This window comes from Anser anser, assembly GCF_964211835.1.
Source record: "Anser anser genome assembly, chromosome: 1".
NCBI lineage: Eukaryota > Metazoa > Chordata > Aves > Anseriformes > Anatidae > Anser > Anser anser.
Window position 1 is genome coordinate 54,160,279 of NC_139720.1, and position 24,363 is coordinate 54,184,641.

Here is a 24,363-nt window from a genome sequence, read left to right on the forward strand (position 1 = left end):
TTTGAGTGCTGTTCTGTCTCATAAACCTAAAATCTTGTGTAAGACATGTCTTTAGCTGTTCCAGGTGATACAGCCAATATTATATTAGTGATCACATACGTTACATACATTACAGAAGTAACCTCTCTATTCATAGAGAATAAACATGTAAAGGAGAGCACAGCACTATAACTTGAATAACATATAAAATAACATGGGGATTGACTGGACAAAAAGGCCCTTGCTATGTCTGTCTGAGCATCCCTGGAATGAATTTCTAGTATGCCTCTGGTCTCACATTCAGAGAGCAGAGATGTTAAGGGAAAGGAAAATGACACACAGGCTGGAAGGAAACTGCATTTTCTATTGATAGCCAAGGTAACACCATTTAGTGCAATGAGCAGATAATATACTAAATTCTCTCTCTTACCTTTTCCATGTCAATACAGATGTAGTCAAACCTTGATTACTATTGCAGTGAACCATAAATAGGTTTCAGACAATGTAAAACAAAAGCATGAGTGACAGTGATAAAATGAAACAAGAAAGACATTCCAGATGCTGAACTTTGAGGCGGATTATGATAATAATAATAATTTCATCTGGGATTTCTTCCATGATGAGAGTTTTTAAATTATCAGATAGATTTTAAAACTAATTGTGATTTGGAAGTAGGAACCCATCAAAAGAGAAGTTGAATACATGCAAGATGGGAAATGACAACAGCAGACCATCTGAACATGTTCTGGCAACCCCTTCCTCTTCCTCTCTCCTACTTTTCTTCGTTTAGTTTGGCACCAGGCCAGTATCACCAGGGTGGTCTACAGTCTTATGATCAGCATCTGTTCATCTAACAGTACCACTTTACATGTGTGTTTTAATTTTTGGTTACTGTTTAGTACTGAGATTTTCACACTACACTCATGCAACTTGAGCACACAACATAATGGTTCATAGTACTACCCATGATTGATGCTAACCCTATCTTCCTTACTGCACAGGATAACAAAGACAATTCATATGAATAATTACACTATCAGAGACAAGTGAGAGACCTGACCTGCAGGTAGCTACCATCTCCATGTGATTTTTTTTTTCTTAATCTTTCCTTTAGAAAGGAAAGGAAACACTCACCACAGATAGAAAACTTGATTATCCATAATTCAAATGGATTGTGTGTCAAAGCAGCACTTCTGCTGAACTCTGGCTCCATATGAACCTCTTTCATAGTTTACATTTGTAATTTCCAGCTCAAGGCTCTCAGTTAAACTGTTTCAGCTGTTCATCTTCAGAGCCACCCACTCATAAGTAAAAATGAGTCCTACAAAAATAAAATCCTGACAGGAAATTAATGAAATTCATAACTCCCAGAACAAAACTGGCTTTTTATTTCCAAGATTATCTTTTTTTTCTTTCAATTACTACTTGACATTTTCTCCACTAAATAAATATTAGTTATGGTATTTATTTATACAAGTACCTCGTTCTGTATTACACAGAAATTGCAGTTATCCTTGGATTTGTATGAAGAGGAGTGTTTTAAACAGAATTCTATTTTCTTCCACATGATTTAACCATTATCATATAGAAGATAACGGAGCAGGCAGTAACCTAAATCTATTTAATTAAGTCTACCAGTCTGTGAGTCCTACAGCATTCACCTTTAATTGCTTTCATCATATAGCTTGATTGTGTTTGACATCGTTAGGCTTCTAAACTTAATATGTGCTGTAAATGGTGTTGCCCATGGAACAGGTCTCCTACTATTCCAAAGCAGCAGATTTGCAGTTGTCTTGTATCACAAAAGAAAAAGACGTATTGAAAGCTAACCTTTCTAGACTATACGGGTTTTCTAAATTTATTCAGAAGAGGTGATCAGATATAGCATGATAGTTGTGTCCCACAGGAAATTATTCACATCAAACAACCAGTAACACGTACAAAATACTTGGTATGTTCAATCCTTTTGGGGGGTTAAAAAATGCAATGAAAAGCCAAAGGCAGGATTTATTCCAATGCCTGTTAATGATATTTGCAAAGAGCATTTATGAGTCAGAACGCAAAGTTTGCTCCACGGTGACTTAGTGTGCCAGCCAAGAAGTGCTCTCAAGCTCTGCTAATCAAGAGAGTGAAATGTAGCCCTTGGGATCAGGCTGAGCCTATTACTCAGAAGCTGCAAATTTAGAATTTTGTTGAGTTACCAGACCAGACTTAGAATCTTTTTTTTTTCTCCAAAATACAGTTGTTTTTATGCTTTGCTACTCCAGTACTGAAATCTCAGTACAGTACAAAACAAATGAGACATGCAAATGCCTATTAATGATAAAAACAGGTAGGGGTGCCTCTTTCACAGTTCAGAAAAATTACCATGGTTTCTGAGGGTCTTACAGACTCCAGAAGCCTATTCCTGAATAAACCGTAATCTAATCATTTAAAGGTTTGATGACAAATCAGTGAGATAGCTGGCTGTACAAGGATTTATATTTTTTTCCAAAAAGAAGAATTCCAGGACAGAGCTGGTGTCCCAGCACCGGAGCAGCCAGGTGACAGGGTGACCACCCAGACAGCGACCGAAATCTTTTCACACATCTCATAGCTCATGCTGCTATACGTTTTGGGTAGTGACTACTGTTTTTGCGACATCTTCATCTCCATCCTCCTGTTCCTCTGAGGGCCTGGCCTCTTCTTCTCCACACCTAGTCTTAGCAGGAGTTCTTCTGCATTCTAAATGATCTGACTCTCTAAACCATTTTTTCATCTTGGTTATGGGTACAACTGACACCTGTACGGTTTGTTTCCCTGGCTCAGCCTTGGGGCCCGTTTTAGGGCTTGGGGTGGCCGCTGGGCCTGTCTCGGGGGTTGAAGTGGCTGCAGCCACCGGCCTTGTATTGGTACTGAATGCAGCTCGGTAAGCATAGGCCAAGCCCCAGCACGCTGCACTTATTTGTATATGTCTGGTACTTCCAGGGCAACAACACACCTTTTCCAAGTGCTCCACCAGTTTTTTCAGATTTTTCAGTTGTTCAGGGGTGAATTTCCAAAGCACTGGAGGTGCCCACTGCTCTAGATGCCTGTCCATATCCTCCCACTCTCCCTGCCACTCATAACTATCCTGCCTCAGGACAGATCTCGGGATGACGCTCTTCAGTATTTGTTTAATCTTAGACAAAACCTGAAGTGCATTCAGGAGACATAACGATAAGAATATGCTGGTCTGAACATCCCAAGGATATTTGAAGTTTTGGAAAGCTACCATAATTCACCTGGAGGAGAAGAAAGGGAGAGCGAACAAGTGGGAAAAAACATCTTCCCTGACCCTACCTCAGAAACTATTAACAATTACACCTTTCATACTTTTTCTTCAGGAAGCCAGTCTATGGAGGGGTCAGAGGGAGATGTCCAACAATAATTTCTTTTTTAAAGTTATCTCTTTGAAACTGTAACTTCCGTTAATTTAAGGGCTTTTGACTTGCGTACTGTGAAAGCAGCATTTGTTTTATGAACAGCACATTCTCACAATTTCCACTTAGTGAAAGTAATGATAATGCCACCAGTATCTATCCAAAGCTGTTTCTATTACCACAAGGCAAAATTTGAATTCACATTAAGGCACCTTTCTCACACAGCCTGTTGTTCAATCCTCACAAATACTTAAGGACATTCTTCAAAGTCAGGCTTACCTGTATGCACTTGAGCTTCTGAGGTTGTTTTTTGTGTGTGTGTTTTGTTTGTTTCTTTGTTTTTAGGGCTGGGAAGGGAGCTTAGAATCAATGTAAGTAATTTCACTGAAAACAGACAAGGTGAAGGAAGTACCCCAACTCCTCAACATTAAACAACCGTAGAACCCAGGAACACTTACCTGCCGGCTTCTGGACTTGAGTCACTTCCAACAAGCTCACAGCTTATGCAGTGAAGTAGTACCACCGGGGTTTTACTGTACTGAGAAGGCACCACCAATGTAACTAGCTCACAGAGTCTCTAAAACCGTCCCAGAGATGGTAGAAAACATGAAGAAAAAGCAGCCTCCTGGGGAACACTGAGTCCATTTCACCATGATAGAAAAGCACCCAAGATAACCTGAAGCCCAAACTCTCCCAGGGAGCCAATTCCACCCCCCTCAACTCTTCAAGCTTCCTATATAGCAAAGGTCAAAGGATCCACACCTGGCAGATTTCACTTAACAAGGGTGAAGCCAAGAGACCTTGTGGAGTAGGCTCACCTACATGGCTTCAATGTTTTAAGGTCAATTGCTCCTTATCACTAATAGAAATAGCCTGACAAGGGGCTTAGTGGTTAGAGTTGACCTAATTAATTAACTACAAAAGGTGCACAAGGGTCATATTCCTGTTAGTCATTCTGTGAGGAAAATTAGTACAGAGACAGTTAAAAAATAAATAAATTAATTAATTAATTAAAATAAATAAATAAATAAAAGAAATAAGAAAATGACCTTAAAGGCAAAATTGCTATCATAGACTTTCATCTGTCTAGTCATGACAGATAAAGAATATAGCAATCAGAATTACTTTTCTTGACATTAATGTTACTTAAATTTACTTTTCTGAGATCTCTATGCAGGACTTTTCAAAATCTAGCCCCATGACCTCTGACTATAGTATTTACTTCGGCTGCCTATAAACTATCACATTAAGACCGGCCTGGCTCAACAGAGAGTTGCGGCTTGTGCTTAGCAGAAAAAAGAGGGTTTATAATCTTTGGAAAAAAGGGCGGGCCACTGAGGAGGACTACAAGGATGTAGCGAGGCTGTGCAGGGAGAAAATTAGAAAGGCCAAAGCTCATCTGGAGCTCAACCTGGCTACTGCCGTTAAAGACAACAAAAAATCCTTTTACAAATATATCAACGCGAAACGGAGGACTAAGGAGAATCTCCATCCTTTACTGGATGCGAGGGGAAACCTAGTTACTAAGGATGAGGAAAAGGCTGAGGTGCTTAATGCCGCCTTTGCCTCGGTCTTTAGCGGCAATACCGGTTGTTCTCTGGATACCCAGTGCCTTGAGCTGGTGGAAGGGGATGGGGAGCAGGATGTGGCCTTCGCTATCCATGAGGAAATGGTTGGCGACCTGCTATGGAGCTTGGATGTGCGCAAGTCGATGGGGCCGGATGGGATCCACCCGAGGGTACTGAGAGAACTGGCGGAGGAGCTGGCCGAGCCGCTTTCCATCATTTATCGGCAGTCCTGGCTATCGGGGAAGGTCCCAGTTGACTGGCGGCTAGCCAATGTGACGCCCATCTATAAGAAGGGCCGCAGGGCAGACCGGGGGAACTATAGGCCTGTCAGTTTGACCTCAGTGCCAGGAAAGCTCATGGAGCAGATTATCTTGAGGGTCATCACGCAGCACTTGCAGGGCAAGCAGGCGATCAGGCCCAGTCAGCATGGGTTTATGAAAGGCAGGTCCTGCTTGACGAACCTGATCTCCTTCTATGACCAAGTGACGCGCTTGGTGGATGAGGGAAAGGCTGTGGATGTGGTTTACCTTGACCTCAGTAAGGCTTTTGACACAGTTCCCCACAACATTCTCCTCGAGAAACTGGCTGCTCGGGGCTTGGACTGGCGTACGCTTCGCTGGGTTAGAAACTGGCTGGATAGCCGGGCCCAGAGAGTTGTGGTGAATGGAGTCAAATCTGGTTGGAGGCTGGTCACTAGTGGAGTCCCCCAGGGCTCGGTACTGGGGCCGGTCCTCTTTAATATCTTTATCGATGATCTGGATGAGGGCGTCCAGTGCACCCTCAGTAAGTTTGCAGATGACACCAAGCTAAGTGCGTGTGTCGATCTGCTCGAGGGCAGGAAGGCTCTGCAGGAGGATCTGGATAGGCTGGAGCGATGGGCTGAGGTCAACTGTATGAAGTTCAACAAGGCCAAGTGCCGGGTCCTGCACCTGGGGCGCAAAAACCCCAAGCAGAGCTACAGGCTGGGAGATGAGTGGCTGGAAAGCTGCCTGGCAGAGAAGGACCTGGGAGTATTGGTTGATAGTCAGCTGAATATGAGCCAGCAGTGTGCCCAGGTGGCCAAGAAGGCCAACAGCATCCTGGCCTGCATAAGAAGCAGTGTGGCCAGCAGGTCTAGGGAAGTGATTGTGCCCGTGTACTCGGCTCTGGTGAGGCCGCACCTTGAGTACTGTGTTCAGTTTTGGGCCCCTCGCTACAGGAAGGACATGGACGTGCTCGAGCGAGTCCAGAGAAGGGCGACCAAGCTGGTGAGGGGTCTGGAGAACAAGTCTTACGAGGAGCGGCTGAGGGAGCTGGGCTTGTTCAGCCTGGAGAAGAGGAGGCTCAGGGGCGACCTTATCGCTCTCTACAGTTACCTTAAAGGAGGCTGTAGCGAGGTGGGGGTTGGTCTGTTCTCCCATGTGCCTGGTGACAGGACAAGGGGGAATGGGCGAAAGTTGCGACAGGGGAGTTTTAGGTTGGATGTTAGGAAGAACTTCTTTACCGAAAGGGTTATTAAGCATTGGAACGGGCTGCCCAGGGAGGTGGTGGAGTCACCATCCCTGGAGGTCTTTAAAAGACGTTTATGGTTTAGTGGAGTACTTAGTGTTAGGTCGGAGGTTGGACTCGATGATCTTGAGGTCTCTTCCAACCTAGAAATCTATGATACTGTGATACTGTGATAAATGCCAGGATCCAGATCCTCACTCACTATTGTGGTCAAGAAAAAAAAAAAAAAAAGAGGAAGAAAGCCTAAGTTGGAAATTGTCTTCTTGTAAAGATAAGTAGCCCTAAAAGCCCGGCTCTTTCCCAGTGCTGGGGAAAGGTGGCACCCAAGAGGGAGGGGAAAGAGAGAAAACTCTGGTTTTGCCCTAGAACAGGATCCTCCTGCCTTAAGCCATCTACTGCAAGCTGGTAAGACTCGGAGCTCGCAGGGCTGGCAAGCAGGCAGGGGCAGGCAGGCAGGGAAGCCCCAGGACCTGCCTTTCAAACACCCCACTCACTCCCTGGTCCCTCTCCTTGGAGCAGAGGTTCCCTCAGGAGCCCAGGGCCCCCTAAGGGTGAGCCACAACAGCCCAGGTCTCACCAGGTTTGGTACAGACCCTCCACCACTTTCCCACTTGTGTTTCATTGCTATCCCCAAACGTTTCTTTCCCCTCCAGTTAAAGTCTCTGTTTGCCTCTTTAAAAGGGAAAAGGATGACTTAATTCCTCCCAGCCAACAATTTCTTTCCTCCCCCTGACCCACTATGAAAAACATGAACTGTTTTGGGCTGGAAACTTGAGAGCAGGGCCAATGCAGCCATTTCGTGACCAAGGTGCGGTTCCGGGCAGCCGCCATTTTCCTGTAGCATTTGACAAGGCACGTGCACTGCGGCCACATGAGGCCCGCAGCGGCACGGACAGGCAAGACATTCACCTGCAGAAAGCTCACAGGAACAAATGTCACTCCACATTTAAGACTCTCGTCACTGTTGCCACATCGACCTTTCCAAGTTCTCTTTTCCTCCCCCTTTTAGTTAGCCCTGGTATTTTGGTGACCGAGAAAACAATACACAAGCATGTGACTTCTTCCTTAGTTTATTTCACAGATCACTGATCAAATTTACAGTAGGAGTGTTAAAAAATAAAAATTTCAAACTGTGCACCACATAATCCGCAGTTCTGGGTTCAAAAGCAGGAAACGATGACACACGAAGTTCTCTTGCTTCCTGCAGAGGCATCATCATTCCTTTTCCACTTCTCACCTCTTTTCACTCTTCCTGTCCTGACTTTCTCAGAGGTTGCACGGCCAAGACCAGGGAGCACGGCACAGATATCCTACGAGAGCAGCCCATTCCCTGATGCATGCAACCTGCACACACCATCTCGAACTGCAGGTCACCCCCTCCAGCCTTGGCTGAGAACCCAGACTGCCCCTACGTGCTCTGGCAGCCTCCTTCCTGTCAGGGGCTTCTGCTCAGAGAGGTGCCTCTGGTGCCAGGCACACACAACCCCAGCAGCCCCCCAGTCATGCCCCTCAGCGAGCCTGTGGCTCTTCTGGAGTCCACGGCCTAGGGCTTAGTTCCAAGTCTGGGGGCGATCTTCTTGCACGACAAGGAAGCAGAGTTGTGATGCTGCCTCAAAAAGGGAAGGCCCTTTTGGTCTTCTGCTTCCCCAAAGAGCCACGAGATGAAGCACAGGCTGCTGCGGGATACTCCAGGATCAGTCCGTCACCTCTTGCTTTATGCTGCTGATGGGAACGGGAAGCTCTGTGGCTTCAAACTCCGGCAGCGAGGGGTCGATGGTTTCTTCTTTCACCTGCACGGCAATGACTAGCAAGAGACAGGAAGGAGGGGGGGAGGGATAAATAGAGGAAAAGTCAGTGCGGTCCATTTTCTACCTGCCTGGGTCCACACAAAGGGGAAATTAAACCTTTATGAGCAACTGGGACCTTCGTCAGGCTCCATTCCCATGCACACAAAGCACCTCACCCGCCCCCTTCCCCAGTACCTGCCAGGACGGGCAGGTGACCCAGCCACCAGATGCTCTTCTGGTCACCACATCCCTTAGTGCTCAGCACCATGAGCTGTGCTGACATGCTGTGACAGCCCTTAAAGGGAGCAGGATGTGACAAACACCTCTGACACGTCTATCTCCTTCCTAACCAACCTCCCCCAACCCCAGACTGCTCAGTAGGGCAGCCAGGCCCTCAGCAGGCAGCAGCAGGATCAAGACATCCCGCTGTACTGATGCCATTGAGCCTCCTAGGAGGAGAACCTTCCCAGAGAAAGCAGGCCAAGGCTTTCTTGCTCTTTCAGCTCTAAAGCAGCAGAGTCTCTGTCTCTGCAGGAACGAGGAAGGACAAAGCATAGTTTGTCAGGGACATATAGGTTGTACGCAAGAGCTGTACATGGCTATGGGGTTGAGTAAACTCAGTCCCTTACTCTCATCGGGTGGTGGCTCTGGCAAAACCTTGATGGCAGCTTTTGCTTCTCGTTTTGTCCTTGAGGCAGGAGGCTTCTTGACGGTCTGCTTGATTGTGCGGGTTTTAGCAGGTAACTTTTTTCCTTTAAAAAAAAAAAAAAAAAGAGATAACAGCATAGGGAAAAGTGCGTTCCTTTCCCCTGGAAAACCAGCACCCCTGCTCCACTGAGAAGCCATTCACCAGGGACCAGCACAACTGACCAGCAAGCTACATGGTCATTAGCTGCCAACTGGTTACCCCAAGAAAATCACCTACTGAAGAAAAACCTAGATCGGTCATCTCAAAATATGCTCCTCTGTGTTGTCCTTCATTAAAGTCAAGGCACTTCAGCACGTGCTTAAGTTCCAAGGAGCTGGTCCTGTTGGAGTCAGTTAAGAGCTTTGCTTACCTGTCTGGGTCTAGCCCTAAAAAACGGGCACGGTGGCTCCAAGGCACGGACACTGTAGCATTAATATGTTCAGTTTTAGCTGATGCTTTTATTTAGGTTGAATGTCTTTTATATTCTTTAGATGCCCCTTCCTCTCCACCCCCCAGGAAGGAGTTCCTTGCCTGTCTACATGATTCGCCACAGCAACTGCAACAATGACGACAACAACGACAAGATGAAACAACAACACGGTCCAGCCCCACGACTCGCCTCTTCAGCCACCTGAAGGCTTTCTCTCCCTCAGCACAGAGCAGCTGGGGTTGCCCTCTCGCTACCCTCCAGCCGCGACAAAGAATCTCCCTCTGGCCACGGACACGGTGGGGAAAGCAGCACACCTCACGCCTGGAAGCAAGCGCCATCTACACCTCGGCCGACAGAAAAGACTGCAAGACAGATCCTTCCCACACACACAGCTCTCTGCTCTTGGGGAACGGGGGCAATTAAGAAGGATGAAGCTGAGCTGTCAAACCCACAGCTGACTGAGAGCATCCACAGCAAGACAAGGCCTCTCTCTCCTGCCCTGACAGATCATAGACAGGGTTCCTCTAACTGGGCCCAGCCTGCGAGCGAGCGGGAGGGCGCTAATCAAACATCACTCACTCTTCTTTCCATAGGGTTTCTTCCTCTTCTTGGGCACCTCCTTGGCCTTCACTGGAGCTGTGGGCTCTGTCATAGAGACGAGAGGGAAACGAAAGCCAAGTCCCATAACCAGTAGGTAACTGGGATGAAGTGACATAAGTGAGAAACAAGATACACCCGTCGCCCCGAGTCATCGCCCTCTTCCCGAGACAACCAGCTGAGGGGAAAGCGAGGCTGGAGCGTGGTCGCTGTCCTGTGCTTCCACGCGAGGGCCCAGCATAGGGGAGAGAGGCCCGGTACAGATTTGGCGGGGACAGTGGAGAAACAAGATTCGTTGCTCGGGATGAGGAGAACATCTACAAAGGTGAGGCAATGGCCTCCCAGAGACAAGGAAAGGAACAAACCCTTGAGAGAGGGATGCTCTTACCTTTTACAGACTGAGTCAGAGAATTGATGAGAAAAGGGAGCAGGGGCCAAGCTGCCCCTGCTACCCGGCCGAGGCTGCGGCATGCTTAGTAAGAGGGAGCTGTGCGGGGACAGGACCGCCTGGAACTCTACCCAACTTCAGCAGGAGCTGTTGGTGTGCAGGTGAGGGAGTAGAGGGAAACCTGAGCCAACCTCAAACCTCAGCCTGTTTTCTCCCTGCCACAGTACTCCCCCCTCTACCAGCTGCTAGGTTGTGTGGCGGCAGAGGAGGACTTGCGGCAGCCAGCATAGACCAAGCTGGCAAGCTTCTCCTCCACACAAGGCCCCAAAAGGAGGAGCCGCTCACAGAGAAGGAGGAAGGACACCTTTGCCTCTGGCTTTAGAGACCGCAGCCAAGCCTTGGCTCACCTGGAACGACAGGTGGTTGAAGCTGGTAGCCTGTCAGCTCGCACCACCCCACGGGATAAATGTCTGGAGACTCGCAGTCCACCCACTGGTCGTACTCGTTGTCCCAGCCGTCGAAATGGATGCTGAGCAGACGGTGCACCACGCGCTTCACCGTGGCCACGCAGATGAGCCGGGGCTCCATCAGGTCCACCGCCTCCACCTTCATGCCTGCCTTGAAGCCATGGTTTGGGCAGTCCTGGGTGCATAAAAGACAAAAGAGGAAAACCCAAGGCAATTGCATCCAGTCCAAACCCGCATCCGGACAGCAGCACCCTGCAACAGCTACAGGCTTACGTCCAGCAAGCAGACAGAAAACGCCCAAACTCAAGCCACACTTTGATGCACCTCCAGCCAGCCTTACAACAGGAGGGGACATCTGAACGGATCCAAGGCCAGCTGCATCCCCAGAGAATCTCAGCCCAGCCTTTAGAAAAAAGATCCTGAAGTGGAGGAGCAGCACGCAGGGGTTAAGAGACACCTGATCAAACCCATAGCCTGAGGCAGCGCTGGAAAAATCATAAAGACAAGCACAGGCTCACTGCTGCAGCAGTTTTTCTGATGCCAACCAGACCACTTCCACCCAACAGCATGTCCACAAGTAACAGGTGGTGCAGAACCCACCAGGAGCCTGGAGCACTAGGAAACGCTGCAGAATTGCAGGTTCAAAGACATCACGACATCCACAAAGGCGTGACGGTGCTTGCCCTGAGCAGCCAGACAGGGGAGTTACTTGGAGAGGAAGCCTTGGGATCTCCTCAGAAGTGCTGACTGGCAGCAAAGAGCAGCCCTGTCCGACATCTTCATTAATGATTTGGATGACATGGCAGTGTGCTCTCAGCAAGTTCCCAGATGACACAAAACTGGGAGGAGCAGTTGACACCCCAGGGGGTTGTGCTGCCATCCAGAGGGACCTGGACAGGCTGGAGAAATGGGCTGACGAGAACCCCGTGAAGTTCAACACGGGGAAGTGCAAAGTCCTGCCCCTGGGGAGGAACAACCCCAGGCACCAGCACACGCCAGAGGCTGACCGAGTGGAAAGCAACAAAACCTTTGCAAAAAAGGACCCAGGGGTCCTGGTAGACACCAAGTTGAACATGAGCCAGCAATGCACCCTTGGGGCAAAGTACACTAACAGTATTCCGAGCTGCATTAGGAAGCACGTTGCCAGCAGGTAGAGAGAAGTGATTCTTCCCCTCCACTCAGCACTGGTGAGGCTGCACCTGGAGCGCTGGGTCCACTTCTGGGCACCCCAGGACAAGAAGGACATGGGTGTACTGGAGAGAGCCCAACAAAGAGTCATGAAGATGATGAAGGGACTGGAGCATCTCTCCTGTGAGGAAAGGCTGAAAGAGTCAGGACTGCTCAGCCTGAAGAAGAGAAGGCTCGGGGCGGGGGGATCTTATCCAGGTCTATAAATACCTGAAGGGCAGGTGCAAACAGAGTGGGACCAGGCTGTTTTCAGTGGTGCCCAGTGACAGGACAAGAGGCAACGGGCACAAACTGGAACACACAGGAGGTTCCACCTGAGCAGGAAACACTTTACTGTGCAGGCAAAAGAGCACTGGCACAGGCTGAGAAAGGCTGGGGAGATTCCCTTCTTGGGGATTTGTGAAAGCTGTCTGGACACAGTCCTGTGCAACCTGCTTGAGCAGAGGGCTTGGACAAGATGACCTCCAGAGGTCCCTTCCAACCTCGGCCACGCTGGCAGTCAGAGCTCTTGTGCTCCACCTAGCAGACTGCAAAAATCCCTACACATCTCTCCTCCCAGGCAGCACTCACTGTGTTGAAGAGCCGTGCTGGAACAGGTCTTGATTTAGTCTTTTCCAGGTAAGTTTCCCAGTTGAAGGTCTTTGCATCTTGCCCTGCAGGAGGAAGAATTGGTCAGAGGGAAAAAGGCAGTCACTGGGCAGACCAGCGGAGGGAAAAGGCAGAATAGGCAAGAAGGAACCACAGCAACTGCTTCTAAACCAGTTTCATTAAGTGGCACGTTCAGCCTAGTTTTGGACATAAATCTAAGGCACAGATTCCACAACAGTCCAGCAACCCCCTCCAGTGGGCAAACAGGGAAGTTGTGCAAGATGCAGCACTGAACGCCCATGTCAGTCACATATCCAGACCACAGAGAAAGGTAAGGAGAAGGAACTAGCAGGAAGAAGCATGTTGAAAGCAAACCACCAAAACCAATCTTTCTCTCACTAGAAGCAACATCAAAGATGACAGAACAGCACTGCACAAAGTGCTGCAACAAAGAAATTCAGAGCAGGCCTTTTTTGGTATGGCCAGATGACACAGTAAAATCCACTCTGGTTTTTCTGCAAAAAATCTCGAGATGCAATCCTTCTGTCTCAGATTTATTCATGCAAGAAGAGAAGTGGTGACTCCTGCTACTTGTAATGACTGAGTCGTGTAGCAATAGCTCTACTCATCCCTTCCCACCCTCCTTGCCCTTTCACAAAGGGATTTATTCAGTTTGGGGATTGTACACCTCTTCCACTGATACTGACCAACGCTAACGCCCTCAGGAGATGTAACTTCCATCCACAAAGTGCCACAACTTGGTATACCATCAGAGCTCAAATGGACTGGCTTTGTCCCCAGCCAGCCCTACCTCCCCCCAAAGCAGGCAGGGTGGGACCTGGCGGTTTTGATTCACCTGAACCTGACACTTCTCGGAAAAGCCCATCCAGTAGCTTCCGTGTGCAGGTTTGTATGCCAGACCACAGCCCAGATCTCACCTTTCGGAGGGGTCAGATCGATGCTGTTCTTCTGACAGAAGTTGACAGGGAAGATGGCGTGTGAGGAAGCATGATAGCAGAACCAGTCCGAGCCGTCATCGGATGTGGCTCCATCAATGCTGATCATGAGATATCCGTCCAAGAGGACCTAAGATGAGGGATGAAGGGCATAAATGAAGAGCTTCACTTGCTCTGAGGTCCCTCCTTTCAAAGGATCCCCCAGGAGCTCCCACAGCTACATCACTGTTGCCACTAGATAGCAAAATGCAACGTTAAATGCCCCAGGATGTGTGGTAGCTTCTCCTGGTACGTTAGCCAGCACAAGCTAATCCCCAAAGCAGCAATTACTGCAGGGCTGCAACTACCACGAATGGCTTTGTGAAAAAGGCTCGGCTGTAAGCAGGCAGGGGCGCTGTTCTCCCCCAAAACCAGACTCTTGGCAGCCCAGAGCCTCTACACCAGTCAGGTCGGGAGCTTGTTACGGGGCTGAGGGGAAGGGCACTGCCTTCAGACCTGCCACTTCCTACGGCAGCAAGACTTGTCCCTTCCTGTCACTCGCTAGCAACTAGGACCTACCAAACATGACAGGCATGCCTGCCCCAACCTCTCTGCAGTTCTAAGCACTGGCAAAGGGCAACATTTGCCAGACAAAAGGCTTTCCTGGCATTCCCTTGCCAAATCCCATGCATCAGAGTCCGCTGCTTGAGTTCTATGACAGCTTCTCGAGGGAGCAAGAAAGTCCAGGTCGATGCTATGCTCCAGGAGACGCAAAGCGCCTCACTGAGGAAACCTGGCAGAGCAATTTACTTTCCAACTCAGGCACAGAAGTAGAGCTCACCACCACCCCATCAGGAGAGAAAGCCAGAGAGGCAACCCTCCTCAGCTTCCCAAACCCGTGAGTGCTGTCCATAACGACACAACCCACAGCCCTTTCTCTCCTCAAGGAGGATGCTACGGAGGCCTCCCTTTACGCATTCCAAGAACTGGAGCGCATTAGAGAACAAACCTAGAGGCTGTGATGTCTCAGGTAAAGCCAGAGCACCTCCTTCCCCCTGCCCCAAACTCACCTTGCAAACAGTGGCCACACAAATGTTGCCCAAATTCAGGGGGTCGATGGCTTCCAGTTTCATGCCTTCCTCAAACCATCCGCCTTCGGCATAGACAGCCCGTACCTAAGGGAGACTCCGGCACATCAGCACTGCCGGGGTACGGGACAGCCCCATCCTGACATCAACTGCCCCAGCTGCAGACAGGAGGATCAGAGCTCCTTTACTTGGCTCAGCCCAAGTCAGGAGGGGAGAGGAAAGAAGAAAACTACAAAGAGGCAGCCGGTGCAACACTGTTTCTGTGCCACCAAGCTCCTGCCAAGGCTCTGGCCAGTCGCAGCTGCAGCAAGGCCTCCTGATCTCAGTCCCCACCAGTACGACCCAGCCCCAGGTCTGAGCTGGTCTCTCCCAAGCAATCACCTTGCCTCTCCTGCTCAAAACTCCAGGGACTGGAGCCCTCAAACCGAGCCCTTCAATCTGGTGCTGCCTTTTAGATCTTTTATCTTTTTATTCTGCCTTTCCCCTGGCCAACTACAGCCTTGACACCCCAATTACCTTACTGCCCTATAGCTGGAAGGGGGACAAATGATGCCTTTAACCACCCACGCAGCAGAACATACCCAAGGAAGCTGTATCACTGCTTCCTTTACTGTGGCCACCACAGAAAGTGAGACTTGTCTTACCTTTTTAAACAGGTAAGGGACAGCGTCACAGTAAATCTTCCGGAAGGTGGGATGGTTTGCCATGTCACTGCGCTTTTCTTCTGTGAGGAATGGAAGAGGGAAAAGTGAACTGAGAAACCTGCAGCAACCAGAGTAAGAAAACACCCTGGCTATTAATTATCTGCTGAGAACCTAACAGCTGTAGAAGAGCCAAATCAGAGATGGGTAGTAAGAACAGGTCAGTCCCTCTATATCTTCCTGTAACATAAGCTGCGATACAGGGCTTGCTCAAAAGCAAATGCCCGATCTTCCTGAGCACTAGTGGTAACACCTCGAAATGCAGCTGCTATCACCGGGGACAGGCAGCAAGGGAGGCACAAATCAAAGTATCAATGGGGCTCGAGTCTAAGTCCAGAAGGAAAAAAACAAAAACATGAAGAACGGTCTCAGGAAAAACCCACGTGGTGGCATCTAGTCTTATGGAAACCAGGATGAATTTTCTCAGAAAGACAACAAACACGACAATGCAGGTTCTGCAGTCAGCCTGGGGACAGACTACCTGTAAGAAACCCTAGTCCCAACCTGTGACAACAGATTGCTAAGCTTTTATCTACCTAGAGGGAAAAGCGGCAGACGTGGCTGCACAGACCTTATCCGTCAGGTCCTCCCAGCATGCTGAGCCTGGCGCTAACAGCAGGACCCAGGCAGCACGCAGCAAGCCAGCAGATGCGTGTGGTGGCCTGACCCCTACCTATCTTCTTCATGCTGTGGCCCACTCTCCGTGACCAGCCCACAGGATGGATGAGGGGGCTCCACATGTGGCACCAGAAGTCATCGTCGCTGTCCCCGTCCTCGTAGAGGAGTCGCAGCCGGCCCCCGATGACCGTGTCCACCACCGCCATGCGCGTCCGGGACACGTGGTTCTTATCCACCACCTCCACCCGCATGCCCTGCCGGAACGGGTACTTCATGCTCTCCGCCATCTGGCAACAACAAGCAGAGGAGGCGAGATCAATCCCACCCCGCGCCTTCTTTCCCCGGAGCCTTCAGAGAACAGCTTTTCCCCCCACACAGCCCTGCGCTGCCCAAAACTGCCTGGGAGACACCTCTGGGAGGGGACACATGGGAGCGAGTTCATCGGGGGGGCGGAGGGCTGCCAGCCCCACACACGACAGCTTTCACATTTTTACCGTGTTCAAAGGTTGAGCAACGTGATGATGATCTATCTGCCAGCTTCGGTGCTAGAGTTCCTGTACAGACTGACCCAAAGATGCAGGCACGCTGAACGAGCCACTGGCTGCCTTCTGACTGATTTTCAGAGACCTGCACTTTGTTGGTAACAGCCTAGCCCCACTCATCCACAGCCAAAGGTGCCTGAAGAACACCTACATGTTGGCGCTGGAGGTCCCAGAATGCTACGGAACTACTAAGCCGCAGCTCAAAAGAGACTCGGACACCCAAACCAGCCAACACCCGAACCCAAAAGTTCAAAGGGAAGGTCCCCATCCCCACTGCTTCTGTTCTTTAAGCGGGAGGGGGACGCTGGGAGGAAAAACATACCGACAACACCTCTCTCCCTCTAGCACCTCCTTTCCATGGCACAAGCTCTCGGCTACAGGACCCAGGAACAAGCAGCAGTCAAACAATCTTTCAGCTTCCAGAGGAGTAACAAAGGAAGCACCAGCTACATCAAGGTCTCCAGTTCAGTGTCACCAGCCACTTCACGCACAGGCAGACCCATCATCCACCTCCCTGCCTGCCACAGGACGATCTTCCTTATGTGCACGTCTCAAGGCCACCAGCCAGGGAAGAGCCCTGAGGCTCTTGACGAGGTCTAACCTCAGTGCAGACTACACTCAGCAACAACGAGAGCTATTAAAGCCACCAGCACAGCTGCTTCCATGCACCTTGAGGGCACCGGCGCCCCTCTCACTCCCCAGCAGGCTGCTGTGCTATCGACACCAAAGGCAAAGGGTTTTTTTGGCTTGTGAGTCAAAAACATGGCAGGGAAAGAAAATATGTAGCTGCAATGGCCTCTCCCTTCAGCAAAACTTTACCCCAGTGTTTTGTAACAGGCTACACGGTAACAGCTTTTAAAGCCCATCTATGCCCCTGTACTGGGTCTGGCAGGGATGGAGTTACCTTCCCCTGCAGCAGCCCACACAGTGCTGTGCTCTGCACTTGCAGCTAGAGCAGCCCCGGTATCACACCAGTGTTGTGTCCCAGCTGAGCAGCGCGGGCACAGCACCCAGATACCCTCCAACCCCCCCAGAGCCAGCAGGCGGGGGGTGGGCAGGAGGTGAGGAGGGAACATTGCCAGGGCAGCTGGCCGAAACCAGCCAAAGGGATATTCCATAGCATGTGGTGTCACACTCAGCAATAAAAGGTAGGAAAAGGAAGGAGAAGGGAGGGGTGGGCTCTCATTGTGAACACATCTGTCCTCCCAAACAACAGCTACACGTGTTGAGGCCCTGCTTCAATGACGTGGTCAAGCATCACTCATTGGTGGGAAGTACAGAGTAGTTTCTTTCCCTCTCTCTCTGTGCTTCCATATGGCCTTTGCTTGTTTTCCCTCCCCTTTTCCTTCCCTCTCCCCCTTTCCTTTTCCCTTTAGTTAAATTATTTAATTTTCCCTTAATAATAATTTTCCCTTAATAATTACTTCCCCTTTAATTAAATTATCCTTATCTCAACCCGTGAGTTGTTTTTTTTTCTTCTTCCCCTCCTCTTCTGAGGAGGGGGAGTGAGAGAGCAGTGGTGCTAGAGTTCAGCTGCCCAGCAAGGTAAAACCACCACAGCCCCAAAGGAGAAGTTGTGCTGACGGGGCACGGGGGCTGAGGGAGGTACACAGGCATTGCACAGGTCGGAACCAGATCAGAAGTGTTCCCCGCATAATAAATAATAAAGCATAATAATAAATAATAAAGCATAATAAAGCCTCTTGGCTTTATTTCCACAGAGTAACAGCTTCTCACATTTACCTTGATGTGGAAATCCACTGGGATGGTCCTGGCTCCCACCAGTTTTTTCATGAGGTAGCTTCTCCAGTCAGTGTACTTGGCGTGAATAGCTAGACACGCAGAGGGAGAGAGAGCATCTTTACGACCAAGGGACTGCACTACACCTTTCCCCGCCCCCTCTCTGAGGCCATCTGCGTTAAAAGGCCTTCTTCACACTCCAGTCCCGCACCTGCTCTCAGGCAGACACCTCTGTGCAAGCTTGCCCCCACAAGAGGCTAGGAGGGATCGCTGCTACAGAAGGGACTGTGCCAAGCGGACATCTAGCTCCGCTCATCTCAGAGTGGACACAGTATTACAGCAAACACGTGAGTCGCGCCAAGCACGTCTGCTTGCCAGAATTCTGCTAAATTAGCATCCCCCTCCTAACTGCTAGCTGAGCAAGGACTGGAGCCAGCGTGTTGCTCAGAAGCACCGTCCGGGATGTAGGACCAAGAAGTTCCCCCGAAGCCTAAGCCCAACCTCTGTGCGGGTCAGCAGGAGGAATGGCCACAGCGCTGAGCCAATGTGCTGAGCTCTCTTGTCCCCCACTCACTTTGTGGTGGTACCAGGATTTTGCTGTTGATGGCACACCAGCCGATGGGATGAATATCCACCGTGCCTAAATTGCACCAGAAGTCATGGCCGGCATCATCCTCAAAGCCCTCGTATCGCAGGAGAGCCCTGTACCCTGCCAGGACAGAGCAGACAACCAGAGAAAGGCGTTAGAGACCAAGAATTTCTCTTCTATAGGGCACCGCAGGCTTATTCCCTACAGCATGGCCTTCGCAGGTTATCAGAGCTTCTCCAACCATTCTGGCAGCAGAACTGCCATGTCCAGAGACGGGCTAAGAAGCTGCTGAAGGGCCTGGAACACAAGGCCTGTGAGGAGCGGCTGAGAGAACTGGGGGTGTTTAGTCTGGAGAAGGGGAGGCTCAGGGGAGACCTCATTGTTCTCTGCAACCACCTGAAAGGAAGGTGTGGGGAGCTGGGATCGGCCTCTTCTCACAGATAACTAGTGATAGGACTAGAGGGAACGGCCTCAGGTTGCGCCAGGGGAGGTTCAGGTTGGAAATGAGGAGACGTTTCTGCTCAGAAAGAGCAGTCAGGCATTGGGACGGGTTGTCCAGGGAGGTGGGTCCCTGGGGGTGTTCAAGGACAGGTAGGACGTGGTGCTTGAGGACATGGTTTAGTGGGTGACGCTGGGGGTAGGGGGACAGTGGGACCAGGTGATCTTGGAGGTTGTTTCCAGCCTTAATGATTCTGTGATTCTCTGACGCTTCGCTTGACCAGCTCTGCTCTGCTCTCTAAAGGTTCCCTCAGAGGCTGGCTGTCAGGAGCCGCACCGGAGGCGTACCTACGGTCTGGATGACGGATGCGATCCAGTACACTCGGCTGGGGAGCACGGCGTCGCTGTTCAGCACTTCCACCTTCATACCTTTCACCACATCATCCCACTGATCGAAGAGCGGCACCTGAGGGGGTGAGGCAGCCACAACGGGAGAAAGATGCTGACAGTCAGAAAACTTTCACCTTAGACACAGGCTGGCACGCTTTGCCCCTCCTGGATCTGCCAGCAGCAACCAAACCGTGCCAAACATCTCATCGGGGCGTTCACAGAGGATCCCAAAAGGCACAACACTGTAGTTCAGTGTTGCTCTATTTCATTGCCGGCTGTCCTATAATCCCAAATTTGTTGCTACCACTCCTCTGTAGTATCAAAACACCTAACTACCAATAAACCTGCCATATCTTCCTGACCTACACTTAAGAAAAACACAGATTTGTTAATATTAATCACACTTTAATAAATCAACTGAAAACAACTAAAAACAAGAACAGAACAAGTGAGTTTAACAGAGAGGATAGGGCTACTATGATACCTAAAATCTGCCCTCCTTCCATTTCTCTGCCTTGGCTCCTGAGCCCACAGGGCTCGCCAGTCAGTGCCAGAGGAAGCAGACTTTTTGGAGGGGCAGCTGCTGCCAGGCCTGGACGAGTTCCTCTCTGCACCTCACCCTGGGCTGTGCTCACCCACACAAACTGTGCAGGCAGCAGGGATCTGTCTCCTGTCCACCACAGTCAGACCTAGTTCTGCCCCCAGCAAGTACCTATCACCACTGGCAGTGTTTTTACCAAATCTGCCTCTGCTTCCTCCCCCAGAACTCACAGTCCCCCCATGGGACTCCCTTTCTTAGCTGTGAGGAAACTCCAGCTTCCTTCCCTGCAGCTCAAAACCCCTCTCCCCGGTCTCTCCCCACCAGTCAGAGGAGCACGGGGGAGCCCCGTGCATATGACGTGTCCCAGGCACACCGCGTGGCACAGCAAAGAAGGACTCACGTGTTTGAAGCAGCTGACTGGAGCTGCCTTGAAGCCGTGCTCCTGCAGGTACTTTCCCCAGTCGAAGCCCAGGACAAGTGCTACGAGCAGACACAAGAGAGGAAAGTCAGGCGAGGAGGTTAGCTAAAGGCACAGAGCACTCAGCTACCCCTGGACTCCAGCACACAGCCACGCTGGGGCCTCCTCTAGGACACAGCACTCTGCCCCAGCACGCAGGGAGCTGGCTAACAGCCTAACAGAGCTTGCTGCTCCGTCCGCTGCAGGGGCTGGCTGTCCCTAAAACCGACCAGTGAACAACTTGAGTTAAATACAACCCCCACAGGCATTGGGGCAGCAATCAGCTGGGAGCAGCAGGGCACCTGTAAGCCAGCACCTTGTGGGACTGGGACCGCAGAGCTTACACTCCAGGAGCACAGACGAGGCTGCAGCAGTGGAAGGGCAATAACTCGCTAGGGCTCTGATAGCAGACGGGGAGAGAGACGTCCCGGTGTCCTTCCAGCAGCACGTGAGCAATCCACACGCTTTGTTTCAGCGCGTGGCTTGGCACCAGAGGGGTGGGAGAGGGCCACAGGGCTTAGAGCCCTCCAGATGTCCTCATTTCTGTGGCTCTTGCAGCTGCACCTCCTCACACCTTGCCTACACTCACCATCCTGGCCCGTCAGCGTCCCATCTGCCAGCTGCCCCGTGCCCTGCGAATGGAGGAAGGCCCCGATCTTGGCCGACCAGGCTGCCTTGTGCAGGACTTTCGCTTTCTTTGTTGGCGGTTTCCCCTACAAAAGAAGGAACGTTATGGTACAGGAGGGGAGAGGAAGCCAGGTCCTGCAACTGGCCAGCAGAGGACGCACCTCTTCCCAGGGGGGATTTTCCAGTGACTACCATTTTTATTAATGCTTGCAGGAACAAGAAGTGGCAGCAAGTGAAATATAACTATCTTCTTCCTCAGCTTCTAGGAGGCAGCACCTCTCAGCTGGTATGCTTTCTCTACGGACGTCGAGCAGAAATAGAAAACCACTGGTAATGGCAGGCTGTGATCTCGCCGGACAGCAGCCACCCACCCCTGCACACAGGGACATCCTGCTCCGTCATGAGGGACGGAGGAAGGATTTTGACTCACCTGCAGCCTGGCCAGGATGCTGGCCTTCTTGGAGTTTGAGGAGTAGCTTCTGGAGCAGGAGACACTGCAGAAACGTTTGGTCTTGGAGAAGAAAGCCTCCCTGGTTCCCACAATGCCACACATCTCGCACACGGCTGAGAGGGAAGGCACAAAGGTGTGAGCAGTTGGCAGGGCTGACGCACTACAAGGACAGAGCTAAGCCCAGGTAACCCACGTTACGCACGGCAGCTCCCCCACGTAACCCAAAAAACGCTGTCTCAGTCTGGTTCTGTTCCCAGAGCACGTTCAGGATGAAGTCACATGCATTTCAGCCTCCCTCAGCCCTCATTCTTTCCCTCTCGCACAGGAGAACAGGCAGGCAGCACAGTACCTGGCTCAGAGCCGCTGTCCTCTGTGATCCGCCCCGCGGGTGGCTGGTGCACAGGGGAGGTCGGCAGCTCTCCAGCCTCCCGGTCCACCACCTCATCATCGCTGGACTCGTCCAGGCAGGAGCTGCTGTCGCTGCCCACGCTGCTGTTGTAGCTCCGGAAGCTGTCGTAACCCCCAAAGACGTCCAAGTCTTCATCCTCCTCTTCCTCCTCACCTTCCTCCTCCATCCGCTCCAAAGATGAGGTCTTGTGGCATAAGGAAGACACCACCTGACAAAAGAACCAGTCTGCTTTAAAACCGGACATTTTACGCCAACCCCACAACAGATGTGCCTTCACTGCTGGGGAGCCTTCTGGGCCAGGGAGAAGCCTTGGACTGAGCAAGGAATCCACATCCCCGAATTCAGAAGTCTGAATCCCTAGCAGGAAACCTATTCCCCCCGCAACGGGCTCCTTCACAGGTAGTTCTTTCACATGCTGCATTTTGCTTTCCAAGAGCAAACAAACCGCCACAGAGCTGCAGCTTCAGAGGGAAAAAAGAACTCGGGGAACTACAGAGGCATGCTGACAGAGAGGAGACTGCGTCCCTCCAGGCTCTGTCTCTCCCAACAAGTGCACGGCAGCACAGACGCCATCAGCGCCGAAGTCACCTCAAGCTTCCAGCACAGCGTACCAAGCCGCACGCCCTGGCCACCACACAAGACCACAAGACCAGCGCAGCCTGGATGTCCGCAGGACAAACTCGACCCTGGAGAAAGTTCGCGTTCTTTGGAAACCACAAAAGCCCAGAGCCGACCTCGGTTCAGAAGCTGTATCGGCAGGGCCACAGAACAGCTTTTGTAGAGTCCTTCCCTACAACCAGGTGTTTCTGCACCTAGAGAGCTTCACGAGCTCTTCACGCTACTGCAGCCAGCCAGCGACAGGTCCCACCCTGCTACAGCAAGAGAGCAGAGAGGCAGGGACGGAAGGGGAGGAAGAGGAGCCCAGCGACTGGTCCTCAGACCAGGAAAGTCTTGAACCAGGCCGGAAATAAGAGCAAAAGAAGCTGGGAAAAGGCGTTAGCCGTTGAAAAGGGCAGCAAGAAGCCAGCATCGGCACGGGGAGACGGCACGGGAAGGCAGAGTAGAACTGCAAGGTGAGGCGCCAGGGGACAGCCGTTCATCCAACGCCAAAGGATCGGCAGCAGGTCCGTCACCTTGCAGCGGTGAATCCCCTCAGCTCCTTGGCTCCTGAGCGTTATTGGAGACACGAACAGAGAGATAAGCCTTCACCCCCTGCTCTCCCCCTGCACGCTCCCCGGCTCGCGCACCACACGAGCCCGAGCCGCCCGGCTTGCTGACCGCTCTCCTCCGAGCCCGCGCCCTCAGCCAGCGTCCCCGACGCCTAAAACCGCTCGGCAGCCGCGGGGCAGCTCGCCCGCCTCCTCCCCAGCCCTTCCTGCGGCCTCGCCTCCCTCCGGCCCGCAGGAGCCCCGACGCCGCGGCCCGGCCCCCGCCCCCCCGGCGCTTCAGGGCTTCTCCCGGAGGAGCGGGAGCCCCTCGCTCCGTCCCGCTGCCCCCACGGCCCCGGCCCGCCGCTCACCTCCCCGGCCCGCTCCCGCTCCATGGCCGCCAGCCCGCCTCACCCCGCGGAGCGCCTCCCTCCCCCGGCCGCGGGCGGAGGAAATGGAGCCCGGGAGCCCCGGGGCTGCTCCCGCCGCGGGGCGCCATGGGCACTGTAGTTCGCCTTCCGCCGGGGGGGCGCCGCCATGACGGCCGGCGCCGTGCAAATGGCGACGGGCGGGAGGCCGCCGGGGGGGTTTGGTTCGCCCGCCCGCAGGGGCTTTCCCGAGTTTGAGTGTGCAGCAGCACTCGGATTTTGTACTGAGGCGTCAGAAGTGAAGGAGCAATCTCCAGCCATCAATCCTGTGGCACTCCCTATCCATCCCTCAGGCACGGCGACCGGGGCTTAGGTTTAACCCAGCCCTTTGTTACAGCTAACGCTCAACCAGGTCCCGAAGATGAGCAGGACGTGTTATCCCCTTTCTGAAAACCCCATCATACAGCTGGTAACACAAGCACCCAAACGGCTGACACGCTGCATCCTGACGCACACTCACACCCCACTGCAGCCTGGCTGCATCCCTGGGGCATTAAAAGGGATAAAAAGCACTAAAAAAGGGATAAAAGGCATCAAAAGCACCCGCCCCGCAAGTCCCTCCACTCTCTTGTTCTCTGCATTTTTCCTCTGCGGGCCCACGTGGATGTCCCTTCCTTCCCTTTGGAAGGTTCAGAGCATTCAGTGGCCCTGCGGTGGCATTAGCGCTTGTCCACCTCCTCCCTAGGAAATGA

The 24,363-nt window shown here is 51.6% G+C and overlaps 1 protein-coding gene across 9 annotated transcripts; it reads right to left on the reverse strand.

Moving 5' to 3' along the window:
• Positions 1–7,490: 7,490 nt before the first annotated feature.
• L3MBTL2 (L3MBTL histone methyl-lysine binding protein 2) lies at positions 7,491–24,173 on the reverse strand. Of its 9 annotated transcripts, none has more exons than XM_083828150.1 (18): positions 23,658–24,173; positions 23,229–23,262; positions 22,036–22,303; positions 21,666–21,799; positions 21,198–21,321; positions 20,552–20,631; positions 19,569–19,686; positions 18,768–18,902; positions 18,197–18,285; positions 15,967–16,198; positions 15,237–15,316; positions 14,575–14,679; positions 13,508–13,655; positions 12,552–12,634; positions 10,734–10,968; positions 9,921–9,986; positions 8,853–8,975; positions 7,491–8,240 (listed from the first exon to the last, which is right to left on the reverse strand). In XM_083828150.1, the coding sequence occupies exons 1-18, from the start codon at positions 23,930–23,932 to the stop codon at positions 8,131–8,133; spliced, it is 2,439 nt and encodes an 812-aa protein (XP_083684276.1). In that variant the 5' UTR covers positions 23,933–24,173; the 3' UTR covers positions 7,491–8,130. The 9 variants fall into 9 exon arrangements, with proteins under 9 accessions (XP_083684276.1, XP_083684278.1, XP_083684283.1 ...); XM_083828152.1 differs by having other exon boundaries at positions 23,615–24,173; XM_083828157.1 differs by lacking the exon at positions 23,229–23,262 and having other exon boundaries at positions 23,658–24,165.
• Between the last annotated feature and the right edge of the window lie 190 nt (positions 24,174–24,363).

Coding starts and splice junctions, on each gene's coding strand:
- L3MBTL2 (XM_083828150.1), bottom strand. CDS start 23,932: ATGGCTGGAGATTGCTCCTTCACTTCTGACGCCTCAGTACAAAATCCG. Junction 16,199..18,196: donor CAGTGGATTTCCACATCAAG/GTAAATGTGAGA, acceptor TGTTGTTGCCAG/ATGGCGGAGAGCATGAAGTA. Junction 15,317..15,966: donor CCACAGCATGAAGAAGATAG/GTAGGGGTCAGG, acceptor CATTCCTCACAG/AAGAAAAGCGCAGTGACATG.